Source organism: Coturnix japonica, chromosome 11 (genome assembly GCF_054131305.1).
Source record: "Coturnix japonica strain WE chromosome 11, WE-NBRP24, whole genome shotgun sequence".
Taxonomy (NCBI): Eukaryota; Metazoa; Chordata; class Aves; order Galliformes; family Phasianidae; genus Coturnix; species Coturnix japonica.
The window spans coordinates 23,811,162-23,825,188 of record NC_140673.1 but is presented as its reverse complement, the minus strand read 5'-3'; the positions used below and the strand labels follow the sequence as shown (position 1 = coordinate 23,825,188).

At 41.1% G+C, this 14,027-nt stretch overlaps 1 protein-coding gene across 1 annotated transcript; it reads right to left on the bottom strand.

The window, feature by feature from the left end:
- Positions 1 to 5,571: 5,571 nt before the first annotated feature.
- BTF3L4 (basic transcription factor 3 like 4) lies at positions 5,572 to 13,926 on the bottom strand. Its single transcript, XM_015870587.3, has 6 exons — positions 13,872 to 13,926; positions 12,925 to 12,988; positions 11,909 to 12,022; positions 9,506 to 9,707; positions 8,133 to 8,192; positions 5,572 to 7,216 (listed from the first exon to the last, which is right to left on the bottom strand). The coding sequence occupies exons 2-6, from the start codon at positions 12,976 to 12,978 to the stop codon at positions 7,170 to 7,172; spliced, it is 477 nt and encodes a 158-aa protein (XP_015726073.1). The 5' UTR covers positions 12,979 to 12,988; positions 13,872 to 13,926; the 3' UTR covers positions 5,572 to 7,169.
- Between the last annotated feature and the right edge of the window lie 101 nt (positions 13,927 to 14,027).

Below are 14,027 nucleotides of genomic sequence, written 5' to 3'. Positions count from 1 at the left end.
TGCTTCAACAGGATTACTTAACTATGATGGTAACAACTGTTAAGGCTTGTCTTTATTGAGCAGGTACACAATGCATCTCCCACAGCTATTTTCCACGGGGCTGTTTAAGAGGGTAAGGCTAATTACAGATCAGTATTTCATCACCTCCCTCATCTTGGCTTATCTAAGCTAAAAGTGAAGGGCAAGAACTGAATCAAGGCTCATTTCATACAAATCTTAACACCGATTAATGGCTCAGCAGAAAAACTAAGATGCACAAAGAGTAGTTCTCATGTTTATTCATGGTAAAGTCAAATCTTGTCCTGAATGACTAATTTTCATCTGCTCTTCCATGAAAAATACTCACTGTCCTCAGTCATTAGGAACCAAAGAGCTCAAGCAGCTTTCGAGTGTTTGCAAATCTTATGATGTGAGGCAGCCCAAACTCGTGATTATAATTAAAGGAAGAAAACAACATGAGTGGTTACAAAGGAAGATGCACTTTGTGTATGCCCTTGACCAAGGTACTTGTAAGCCACTGAGAATGCATTGGTGTAAGATATCTAAACCTTTAATTGCTGCTTACTGCAAACTCCAAATATTGTGCAGATTAAAGCTAGAAAAAAGTACACATGGAAAAATTTCTATCAGTTAAGACAGCAGTGACATCCCACTGTATGTTCCCACAGAACAAGCAATGCTGCTCACCAAAGTCACCAAGTTCACAGCTACCAGGACTGCACTACAAAAACCCTCTCTATAATTTAACAAAATCATCAGGAAACAGCACGTATCACCAGGAACAACAGCTAGATTACCCCTTCAACTTTGGCTTGTAGCCATTAAAATAAAAGAATGGATGGAATATTTCCTTTTTTACAGATAACCCGTTTCAAGGTTTACAGAACTGAGCTGGAAAATCACCGTGTAATGGGATAAACTATTCCAATTTCAGAGCTGGAAGTGGCTAACACCGTTTCTCAGTACAAACTGCCAACGAAAGCAATTTCAAAGGGCAAGAGAACAAATAAGAGTTATAATATTGCTGTGTTCAAAAGTTAATAATTTACAACACAGAAACCATGAGGCTGAGAGTAAAGAGATGTAGAAAATACTAGAAAATGTGTTCCTTGCTTTTCAGAAAATTGACATTTCTTTTGAGTCAAAACAGAAGCCTCAGCAAAATACTCAAATATCCAGCAGCAGATCCTGAGAAATGCTGGTATATTTCAGCCAAGCTGCAGAAGCCAGGCTATGGGAAACCCTTGTTCAAAGTAAAAATGACTTTAAGCCCTGCTTTCTTTTAGAAGCATTACAAAAATGCAAGCCATCAATCATCACAACTGTCACTCACATAGAAATAGAGCAAAAGCTTCAAAATGAACAGGGAGAAGCTTTAGTTCCATCATTACTCTCTGGAGACTGTGAAAACGCTGTAAGCAAGTTACAGCTACTTTCAATTAAACACATGTTAGAAAACCATTTGAAATAAGACCTCATCATAGAGATGGCAATTTCTTAAAGTTCCCATTATAAGCTACTTACTGACTGAGGTTTTCAGTGAACAGAAAAGAAGCTCTATTTCTGTCCCCCTCCTCCCCAAATCACTTTCCACTTTCTAAACAGAGGCATGCAAAACAAGCACTGGAGAAAGGCTGTGCTTGGGTGCTGTGCAGCTACAGAGCAGAGGATGGCTCCAGCAGGGGGTGGGTGCAACAAGAGCGTGTTGAAGTCATTCTGCATTCAGCTTATCCAGCCCATGTGGTGGGTACCAGCTTGCCAGTTATGTTGCCCATATTTCACAATTAAAAGAAAGTTCAAAAATAAGCTCTGGGTTACAGAATCTGACCAGATTGGTCGCCCAAGGCATCAATATGACAAATCCTTCCTTTCATCCAAACTCAGTATGTCACTGGTGGCAGCAGCAGCTCTCCTATACTACCTTGCCAAGAGAAGCCTCAGGGGCAGAAGCGGCAGAAACAATAAAAAGGGCTAAATCAGCATGTAGGGCCCATTAATGTGATGGTCACCTCTGCCAAGCCTGCCCAAAACATCTGCAGTGCAAATGCTTCCCTTTAAAGGAAGGTTAGCATTTACTTAGCAGCAAGTTAAAGCTAGCTTTGTCAGGTGGCAAGGCAAAGCCAACCAGATGGGCCCTGAACATACAGCTTCCTCTGCAGGAATCTGAGACCTGCAAGCTCAAACTCTGCTGCCAAGGCACAGGATGCAGCTTCACAAGCTGAGTGAACCAACGAAAGCAAGCTGTCAAGATAAGCAATGGTCAGGCTTTGAGCACGTGCAAGTACAGCCACAACCAACCACGTGGTACAGCTTTCACAGTAAAGTGAAAAATAACTAAAAAAATGAAGTCACAACCAGCTGAGCAAGCTGACCCAGTCACAGATTAGCTACTACTTCTGGCGCTTGAGAAAGCAAACAAAAGCAAGGCCTATTTATCTGTCCGGGTGGTGAGGAAGCATTAGATTGGTGCAGGCCTTTCATCAAGCTTCACACTCCTGGTGTGCAAAAGTGCTGACAACTTGTTGCAATGTTTTCACTTACCTACGTTTGGCAATAATCTGCATCATTTGGAAATTTCCAGCTTCACATCTGGACTCAGAGTCAGTCCTGAAAATGCAGTTTGCGCAACACTTCTCAGAGTCTGGAGAAAGCTGGTCACACAGCACCGGCTCCTCTTTGTATGCTAAGTTGCATCAGACAATCTAAAATACATTAAATACTTTCTAATATTACTTTTTGATATTAGCAGTTGCTACAGCTGCCACAAGGACATTGCAAGAAAGGGTGAGAGGTCCCATAACTTACTCAGTTGGAAAATATACACTGACAACTCAAAGCACTGCGGAATAGAATTCCTTTTTGTTGTCCAAACTTTTGCCTTACTATTGATACTTTATCTGCTGATTGCAGTTTTAAATAATCACTTCTTACTGTAAGGATGTGACAGATTCAGCATATCCATGAAGCCCAACCACAGCAGTGAATTCAAGGAAATGCTGTACGGTATTTGAGATTCTGAATGATTGCAGACAGCCAAGAGACAATGGTGTCTAAGCAAACTGTGGGTCTGTTGTTTAATGAGGGGGTATTTAATAGGACTGTTGGCCCAATGAACAGTATGTGCTTAACATGTGGAAGGAGCCTTTCATAACATTTGCAGATGCAGCTCTTTTCTCTCAAGAGCCATCCTGAGTGTTTATTCATTAATTTACATGTATCACATATGAGGAAGGGCAGTGCTCCCATAATGAAGGCAAACTAAGGCACTCTATGATGTATGCATTTGTTTCTTCTTGACAAATATAGTGCCAGAGTTCAAATAAAAGCCCAATCCCCAACTACTACACTCTACACATAAACCCAAGCTTCCACCCAAACATACCAGCAAGACCGATTTTAGAGTTAAGTCTCTTCGCTTGCTCTGCTTGGCTACCTGAATTCTTGACTGGCACTGCAGCCCCCATGTTTCTGAATAAATCCGTGAAGTTCTTCAGTGTCTGCAAAATGGTCTTTGGGAAGGGGGAAAAATAAAAAATAAAAATTACTTTCTGGGAAAATAAATAGCTGAATGTGAATAACCATTCTCTTACTTCTGCAATCGCTACCATAAAGTTGCTAAGACAGCCATGATGTGATTGTGCATCATTCCGTTTGTTCAATGACAAAATATGGATCATTTAATTAATCAATCTTAATCTGCAGAATAATCTGGTCACTTTGCTGAACAAAATACTACTGTCTTCAAGGAACTGAAAGAGGCTGATCTTAAGGGCCAGTGGAGGAATTCACTCATCCACCTTTCACCTGTTTAGCACCTCCATTTGTCCCCAGTCTGGAGCAGTATAGTCTGATTTCAGGGAAGCCCCAGGATAGTCCTCAGTGCTCCTCAGGAGAGACATTAATTCAAATCTCATTAAAGCAGCTTTCCCTCACTGTGTTGCAGGTGCCTCAGTTTCTTCCTGTAAGCTGTGATACTCATCATTCCATACACCACTCAGTAAAGAAACCATTAAGACCTGCAGAGCTCATTTTGAATCCAGAACATTATTTGTTAAGATCCTGGCAGAAGGGATTTCACAGCAGCTCCCAATTCCCACAGAATGTTAAGAACCAGTGAATTCTCAACATATTTCAGTAGTAGTTCTGATTTCACCCTTATCATTCCACATGCATTCAAGCATTCCTAGACTAGTTAAAAACAATTCACCCAAACCCTATTTCTTCATAGCTGTGAAATGTTTTTTTTTGTTTTTTTTTTTTACATCAACTCCTTCCACCCCGCTAACACTCACATGCAAACTCACTCACTGGCTACTGCTGCTTGAGGAAACCCCTCACCTACACTCAGTACCAAGTTCCCAGCACAGCTGACTGCAGGTAACTATACAAAACTACTGGCATCCTACTAAAGGAGAAGACCAGCGATCGCAGCCTCAAGTTTGCCAAGTTCTTGACTCTTTCAGCCTTCAGTGACTCAGCTTTGAAACTTCTCGTGGCTGTATGCAGTCAACCTATGTTCTGCTCTTTCCAATATTACTGTAAGTCACTGCCAACGTTTTTAGTACATCAGTAACTTTTTATCAATATCTTTTGTAGTCAGTGCTTAAGCAGTGAGCAAACTCACTACAGTGGTTATGTAGCTTCAAGCCAAGCAAAGAACATTTTGATGCACCACCTGCCCACCTTGTTGTGGAGTTCCCACTGTAGCAACACAAACCGTTGTTAACTCTGCATTCCACCAGAATTTACAAACACTGCTTGAGTAACACCATGAATAAATATGAAGAAAAATAGCTTTTCCCACAAGAGCCTTGGTGGGTTACTTTTAATTAAAATCAGTTTAATGATTGATAAGCTCTAGTATTTCCAGCAGCAAATCATAAGTGGTTGACTGTTTTCAGGTACAGTGAGAAAACTGATAACGACGTAAGCTAGCATATTTAGTTAGTTTACTGGTTGTCAAACACAGGAAAGAACGGTGGTTTAAAGTGTAAGTTGTCATGACCAAGAACAAAAACTAAATGCGCATTTTGTAAGAATTAGGAAGTTAAACTATACAAGTTCACTGAATCCATCACTTACTCTTAATCTCTCACAAAATTACTTTCCATATACTTGCTACGTCAGAAACTGTGGAGCACAAACTTTCAGTATCTGATCAGTATTTGCAGCAAGAGGGATGTCTCATACATAAACTCAGTACAGTTGCTACTTTGAAATGTTCTCCACTCGTCTCGTGCCCCTTAAGCAAATAGCAGAACACTACGTGTTTCCTAGTGTCCTTCATTTGCTTTGAGCTTCCAAAAGCAGCAAAAGGCAACCCAGTGTTTCTGCAGCTGATTTGAGATTAGCCATACAACAAACCAACGTTCCATTCAACACACTGCAGGGAAAACAGGAGTGTGGGTATATGAAAGTGTGAAATCCTAAAGCTCTAACATGATCTTCCCTAATCCTGCACGTATCCTCCTCAGTAGCTGTCAGCAAGGGTCTATCACTGGAAAACAGTGGCTGCATCCACTCACCTCAGCTACTGCTGGTGGGAAGAGACAACACACAAGAGGGAACTCCTCCTCTTTCATACTGCTATTTTATTTTGTAGCAAGATCCATGTAGTATATAAAATATAACAAAAAAAGAACAAGACCTATAAAATGAGTTCAGATGACAAGCCACTTCAGCTCTGCTTTCAGTTTTATCATGATGCCAACAGACTCACGTTCTGTTTACTTTGTACTTTTACAGCTCTATAGCATATGAACCCATGCAAAAAAAAAAAAAAAAAAAAAAAGCTGATATGTTCCAATTTAGCCATAGTTAAGTGACAAATGTAGAGAAAAAAAAACAAGGCTTTCTTAAGCCACAGCTGCCCCCGAGATAGGTTACGATGATGTCTAACTATACTGCAATGCACATAACACCAAGAACCTTGAAAGAGCCTCTGAGAAATCAGGTTCACATTAAGCATTTTAAAGGAAGGTCATAAATACTGCACTGTACCAGCGGTACCTCCCAATGTCCTCTTTATGCCTGAGGAGCATTCGTGAGTTTTAGTAAGCTATTAAAATAGATGACACCAAACCTAGAGGTAGGTTATAGGCAAAGGTAAAATACAGGCGATAAAAAAAAAATGTCCCTTTAGAGCCAGTCACTGCACAAACTGCCCAGCAGGAGGCAAGGCAAAATGTCAACAACTTTTTCTTCCCACCTTAAACACTGCTCACATGTGGTGCATTTAATTTCTAGTGCCGTAAGAGTGACACTGGATCATCAGCTGCTAGTAAATGCAGTCATGCCAAGAGAACAGCCTGAAGGAATTCAAGCAAAAATCTGCTGCTGTGGACTGTTACCAGCTGGACCTCCAAGTTTTTTAAGTGACCTGATGGTAGAAAACCAAAGGGGTGGTTTTCATTCTGACCTAATATACCCTACATGTTCATAAGGAGAATATATTGCTAAGCCTACGCAAAAGGAGTCAAACGTCAGCTTGTCCCAAAAAACTAAGGAAATGAGAAAGTAAACTGAGAAAGGAAGAAAAAAAAATTATTTTGCTGGGACCAAGATTTCTCTTTTATAAAGTTACTGTACCAAACAAGCTGGTAAAATAGCTTGTCTAAGGTAACACGTGGGCCTCAACATAAAGTTAATAACAAATATTGTCTACATTTCAACACGGATGAGAAATATCTTCAAGTACAATAGTTAACGCAGACTAAACCCGAATTCTAAATGGTGTGATGCCTTCAGGTCACAGAATGTGGACAAAACTTAACTCTACTCCTGTGCACTATTTGGTGATAATCAAAAGTAACAGTGCTGAACATTTATTTTATTTCTTTCAAAAGAAAAGGGAAGATGGTTAAATAAAAGTGTTCTCCAATTTGTTCTCTGCTGTATGTACACCCACACACATACACACACGCACATGCACACACCCCTCCAAACTGCACTGACATTTTTGTTTTGACCAAAAGAGTAGATCCTGGGAGTAAGTGCAAAATGCAAAATCAACTGACAGAAAATGCTGAACAAACAGTATCATAAAAATACAAAATATTTATATTACTGAACTATTAACAGATGATGTTCTCTGTTTCTTTAAAACTTTGGAACCACATAGCTGATTTCTTAAATCTAGTCCATGCCAGCTTCCAGAACTATTAATGATTTTAGTTAGCTTCATTCTTTGATGCTTCATCAAAGTTTTCTACGAGATCTGAAAGAGATGAAGATATTTAATACAGCAATGCCCAGAAACAACAACTTCAGCTTAATGAAATGCATTTCTAATATGAAATCTCAGGTAGTTCTTAACTAGACAGTCACATGCATAGTTTTCTTCTTTTGTCTTTTAGTGGGACTTGAAATAGCTTTAAGAAATAGGATTTGTTTGAATGTGTGCAAAGAAGCAGATATACCAGAACACTCAGAATGGAGGTTCCAACATGAAGGCAGACTGATTTTCAGAGGTGCTCCACCAAATGCAGTTGAATCTCGAGCCACCAGCTCAACTAACTCTAGGTAAGCAACTATTGTTGCACTCGGGAAGCAGATAACTCTGAAGAGACCCGTGTATTTTTAGGTAAACTCAAACACTGCCAGACCTGAAAATCTGGGTCATCAATTTGTTGGGGCTTTGGCTTTTTTTTTTTTTTTTTTTTTGCTATTACACCATATTGATGCATACAAAATAATGAGGTAATTTACACAGTTAACAACTAACTAACAACTGGGAATGAAAGTTTCTCAGCAAACTAAAACACTGACACAAGCTTAATTTCTTCTACTGCAGAAATAAAAGTCCCACCCCAGAATGATTTAAAGTGATGTTCTGAACACTACGCCAAGCACATCTTTTTACAGATATTTTACTTTCCAGCCCTAAAATCTTATTCAGATATTTCACTCACCCAGTTGACCTCCTTGTATTTTAAGCTAAAATTAAGCAATTTCATCAAGGCAAACTATTTTCAAAAGCTGGAATCCAGAACCATCACTATTTCAATGCTGCCCAGCATGTTAAGCCTCTCTTTGCAATTGAGAGGAATAATTTCATCAAGAGCTGGGTATTAAATTCATACATTCAATTTTATTTAAGTACATTAAATGGACATCTAAGTGAACGTGCTTACCTGGGACATCGTCATCTTCTTCATCAATATCTTCAGATTTTGGTGCTTTACTGTCCAACACTATAAAAAGAAATCTGGTGCTGAGTTCTCATTATACAGGATTAGGGACAACCACACAACAAAACAGGACTTAATATACTGCTGAAAACAGGAGGCATTCCCCTCCACACTGCTCACCCCATTAGAAACAAGCATGCAAGCAACCAGAATATCAAGAATAACCAGTATGATCAAAAGATCCATTTGTGAATATTAACACAGCCGTTTTCAAACACTTAGCCATATTAACGCAGAGCTAACAAAAGATCAAATGACAAAAATCAGCAGTGACTGTATCTTTTAACTGAAGCCAAGTGTTTTAATGCAACGATCATGTTATACCCATCTGGTACCAACATACAGAACCAAAGAATCCTTAGAGCTGGAAGGGACCTTTAAAGGTCACCTAGTCCGACTCCCCTGCAATGAACACTCATCACCAATCTCCATCCAGACACGGAGCCACTGACCACCACTTTCTGGACTCAATCCTACAGCCAGTTCTTCACCCATTGAACAACGTGCCCATCAAATCCATATCTTGGATATTTGGAGAGAAGGATTTTGTGGGCTACTGTGTCAAAAGCCTTGCTGAATTCCAGATAGATGACATCAGCGGCTCTTCCCTTGCCCATTGATGCAGTGACACCACCAGAGAAACAGCATCATATGATTCAATTAGCAAGAGGCCACAAGTGTGGAATAAGTATCTCTGCATCAAGGGTCCTACATGAAACCTACTCTTCTGTAAGTCATGGACCTTGGATCATGCTAGAAGTCGTCTGAAATGCAAGAACTTTAAGTATTTCTTCTCAATGGTCCACCTAACTTAAAGGTGACTTTCTGTCACAGTAAGGAACTATTGGTACTGAGGTCATAATAAAATACAATTACGATGATCCATCTTTCTCAATTATCAAAGGCATTCTCTTTCACTTAGTAATACTATGCAATACAGTATGCAACAAAAACATTTTGCAGAAAACAATCAGTACCTTCATAAACAAAACCTACTGAGATTTTCTAGGTAAAAAACCTCTTTTGTTTTTCTTAACTATTCTGTCATACACAGCTGTGCACCTGGAATTACTGCACATCTGACTTAGCAGGATCTCTAAGTTTCATTTTTAAACCAAGGTCAGCCTATGTAGAATCCTGGGGAAAAAAAACCAACAATAACCATTTTCCTTATCATTATACCTCCACAACAGAGGCTAATACAAGTAACACATTTTTAATTTAAGTGACATGTGATACTGTTAAATTTGGGTTAACATTTTAAGACTGCATACATATATTTTTAACCATCAGTGTAAGATTCCACTAAGACCTACCTTGTCTTGGGAATTGTTCCGCTAACTTCCTGAGACTTGTTAAGCTGTCAGCACCAAGCTGGCTTAAGATGCCTGGAAGCATTTCTGTGATCGGTTTAGCCTCTGCATGACCAGTAATTGCAAAAGTGTTAGCAGAGAGGGATGCCTGAACCTTAGGGTTGTTGAAGTGAATAACCGTCCCATCATCTTTTATCATGTTCACCTGTTTAAATACATAAAGAGCAATATTTACCAAAGTGCTGCAGCATCTTGTTGAAGAAAAGCACGATAAATCATTATTTCAAAACTACATTTAAATATTAAAACTAAAACTACAAACTAATAATACAGCCATGAGTACTGCACTAAGAATTTGCATCACCCATATTAGGAGGAAAAAAAGTAAGGGAAAGGGGAGGTGGCTCAGACATATAGTGTATGAAAAGGCTGAATTAACAGCTATGGCTGCCTTAGAGAAATGCCTAGAGAAATAAGGTAGATACCTGTATTTCTATTTATAGAGTGATAATACACACAGTTTGTGTGTTATCATACAACCTCGGTGTATTTTTGATTAAGGTAAAATATGCAGGCTATTAGCCTTTAAGGCATAAACTAGTTAATATCAGGAATGTCTCAGAAGGAAAACCAGCTCTGTGATAACTCTTCACAAACTAAAAGCAGTAACAGAAAAGCCTTGACACAGCAGTTTAAGACACTGCCATTCCCAGCTATTTATGTCACCTATCAGGAAAACATCACTGTTTCTGCAGCGGAATTGGCAAAAGCCTAAGGCCAGATCGTGAGTCTACTTGCTGAAAATGCCCAATGCTGATTTCCTCCTCACTCCTCCCTTACAGCACTGCAGATTTATAAATTAGCTGAACTCAAACTGGCTTCTGTGCTCTCCCAATAATTCCATGACAACCCTTTTGAGACTAAGCACAGCATACAATCATTCTGCTCCCCTGTCCTGGCATTCTGAATCAACAGAGATTAAGTTTACAGCCAGCACAGCTGCCCGCTTTGCTCCTACTATTGAAGCTCATTCCAATACCTTTCAGCAGGTTTAATTTTGTTTTTACTTTACAAACAGATGTCATCTGTTACTAGTACTTCCAAATACTGAAAGTTTATTAGAGGTCAGAGAGAGAAAACATTTATCAACTGAAGAACTTATCTAACACACGTAAGTTACTAATTTTCAAGGTTCAAAATATGTTTTGATGGGAACTTTTTCTTAAACAGAAAAAGGATGAGCCCCTTCCCTCCATAACTAAGATGAAGTGACAAATGCTTTAAGCCCAGTCATACTCTTACTTAAAGACTCTTCAAAACAAATCACAAATAATTACCTGCCTATGTTTTACACAACATTACAAACCTCCCCAGTTTCTATGTATGTAAGTCAGTTTGGGTCTACCTGAATAATACAGCAGCGTACTGTAATTATGTACCAAGCTGTCAAGGTTGAAGAATTTTGAACAATCTTCCTCCATGTCAACACACTTTAAACCTTAACTGTGTCTGAATGAAGATCTTGCGCTCTAACACACCACAGTCTGGTAACAGACAAATCTAGAAGTGTTTCTGCACAGTGACATGAAGACTTTCAGGCACCCCAGGCTCCTACTGAATCTGCATTTGCCTTTGGAGTGCACAAAGACACCTCTGGGTCACCTCGTAGCCCTGCTTAAATTAATTAATCACAGATTAAGGATGCGTTTTCAACCAAGCAGCGCTATAACATGGAGCTCGTGACAAAGGAACACCTCCTCCTCCCACAAAAAAGCGTCACTCCCTACAGCAAAAGAGCTTCTATTCCAGTTCATATTTTATCCTGTAAACTTAATACACAAAAATAGTACAGAATAACTGAAGCCTTTCATTGCAACACAGAAGCTGCTTCCATAGAGCTTTGCTAGTGCTTTAAGAGGTGCCAGACTCCTGCCTCTACCAAAAACAATCCTGGTTTTATTTTCACAAAGTCAAAGCATCCAGTTCTGATAACACAGACTTGTAGATTCCTATTCCAAGGACTTTGATTCCCTCCTTTATGCTCTGCACCCCACAGGAACTGAATGTGCTTGTGCAATAAATACTATCATCGCTCTACTGTTAAAATTAGGTAATTTCAGTTCAAGAGGTTAAGAATCAAGAGCTCTTTTGTTCTGCAGTTAATGCAAAGACATACATCACAGGCAGCTTACTATCCCCTGGGCTCGCTGTCTGGATAGAAAAACCTTTTCCCTCCTCTTTCTAGATATGTGCACATTAATGTAAACAAGACAAAGAAAATAATAATAATAAAGTAACTCCACCAACACATAACCAGACAAATGAGTCTGAGATAGAAAATGAAAGTAAGAAGCAACAAACCACCACAGTGAATTTAATTTCACATAGGAAACACTGTCACTATACCTCCTCAATGCCAGCAATGTTATTTACTGCCAGTTTTTTGAGTGAGCTCTGAAGTTTTTTGTCATCAGCTGTCGCTGTTCTGTGCACCACCTTCTTCTTTCTGCGAGCTGTTCCCTGGAAAAGAATCAACAGAACAGCCTGAAACGCTCAAATTCTCACAGCACTTTCAATTTAAAGTCACCTCACACTCAGCAACATCTCTTTTCCGAGCTGTAAGAATGCTCTGTGGCAGAAAACATGTATTAACTTTCTTCACTTATAGTTTTAATTGCCAGTCCCAGCTTTAAAATCCCTCTTAACTGTAGAAGCCAGAAGAAGCACAGAAGTATTTCCTTTTTCCAAAAGCTGGATTATAAAAACATTAGCTTATAAGCAACATGTAAAAACACTGGTTAAGAACTTCATTTCATCCAAGATGAAGCAAATCTAGAAATCCACTCTTTTGTAAGTAAGTAGTTAACAGCTTTAAACTGCTCCAAAGACAGCAACTCAAGAACTTTGCAAGCTTTTGTACAACCCCCAGACTCCTGCCTATAGTTAGGAAATGAATGCTCACATGGAGTCATCTATATGCTTTCATAGAATCACCAAGGTTGGAAAAGACCTAAAAGATCATCCAGACCAACCTTCGTCATATTACATACGGGCTGGCATAGATAAAAGAAAGAGCCCAGTGCACAGCCAGATAAACACTGGAGCTCATACCAAAAAGAAACTTCCCAACAGGTAGAAGAGAAAGAACTCAAACAAGCATCAGGTGAGCTTAAACTGACCTGAATACAGGTCACAACAAGTCACTGATTTAGAAAGAGCTTGCACTCGGGAACCACTCATACAGTTACCCGTGAACTGAAATACAACTGCTTTTCAGGCAGTTTTAAGATGCAGACCGTTTCAGGTCCACATCACATGACAAAACCTTTTTCCAGGCCCGTACATGCCTTCTAATGAGAAGTTTCTCTCTGTGCCTATAGATCCAACCACAGCAAGTACCACAGCTCTCGTGGCTTTCTTACCTTTCCTCCTATTCGGACCTGAGCTTGAAGCTTGGCTAGTTTTTCTTGATTCATAGTGTTGTGTCTAAAGAATGAGGTACAAATACAAGTTAACTAGCAAAATATTAAGAAAAAAGTCACTGAAATAACTCAAAGAAGCATGTGAACAAAACCATCTCAAAAGCACGACATCTAAATAACACAAAGCAGCATCTGCACCACGATGACGCAAACCAACGCTGTGTTTGATGTTGCATCAGTTCGAGGCACAAGCCGTGAATTTCCAAGTCTGTCAGCTCAGTGCCGGACCCACCTCGTTACTGACTCAGCCCAAAAGCAGCACGGGCTGCTCCAAAGCACCTTTGTGCTGAACGGAGCCCAAGGACAGGCTGAGCCAAATAACAAACCTACAATGGATCTGTGCAGCTCACCAGCTGGCTCCAAACTCGAGAGGTTCACACAGCGCCACAATATGAGCGCAGAGCTCTGGCAGCCATCGCTCCAACCCAAAGGCGAGTAAGTGAAGCACCTGGGCGCTGCCACGGGCCGAGCGTGACCTTTAAAGGCCAGGAGACACGAAGCCCGGTATGGGCTGAAAAACGGCGCTGCCGCTGATCAGCCCCGAGCGGCCCGAAGAGGCGGAAGGAACGTGCACTGATAGAGCGACAGCGGGTGGAGGCCAACAACAGCGCCGGGACCGGCACAGCGGACAGGGAACGGAGTATGCAGGGCGAGTACCCGGGCACACAGAGGCCGGACGGGACACGGCACAGACACTGCAGCGCTCAGCACCGGGCACGGCCCCGCAACCAGGGCCCGGCCCACGGGGACGGAACGGGGCCGAGTGCCGCACAGCCCGCACAGCTCACACCGCATCACATCACACCGCATCGCATCACATCACACCGCCCCGCCCGCTGCCCCGCAGCCCCGAGCCCACGGGCCGTGCAGCCGCGGGCCGTCCTCACCTGGTCCCGCAGGCCCGTCCGCAGCTCCGCACGCGGTGAGAACAAGATGGCGGCCGGGAAGGAAAGAGCGCCGCACAGAGAAAGGAAGGAAGCTTCGCGCCACGTGACGCCGCTGCGCCGCCCGGCCCCGCGCGCGGATTGGAGGCTGTGCACGCA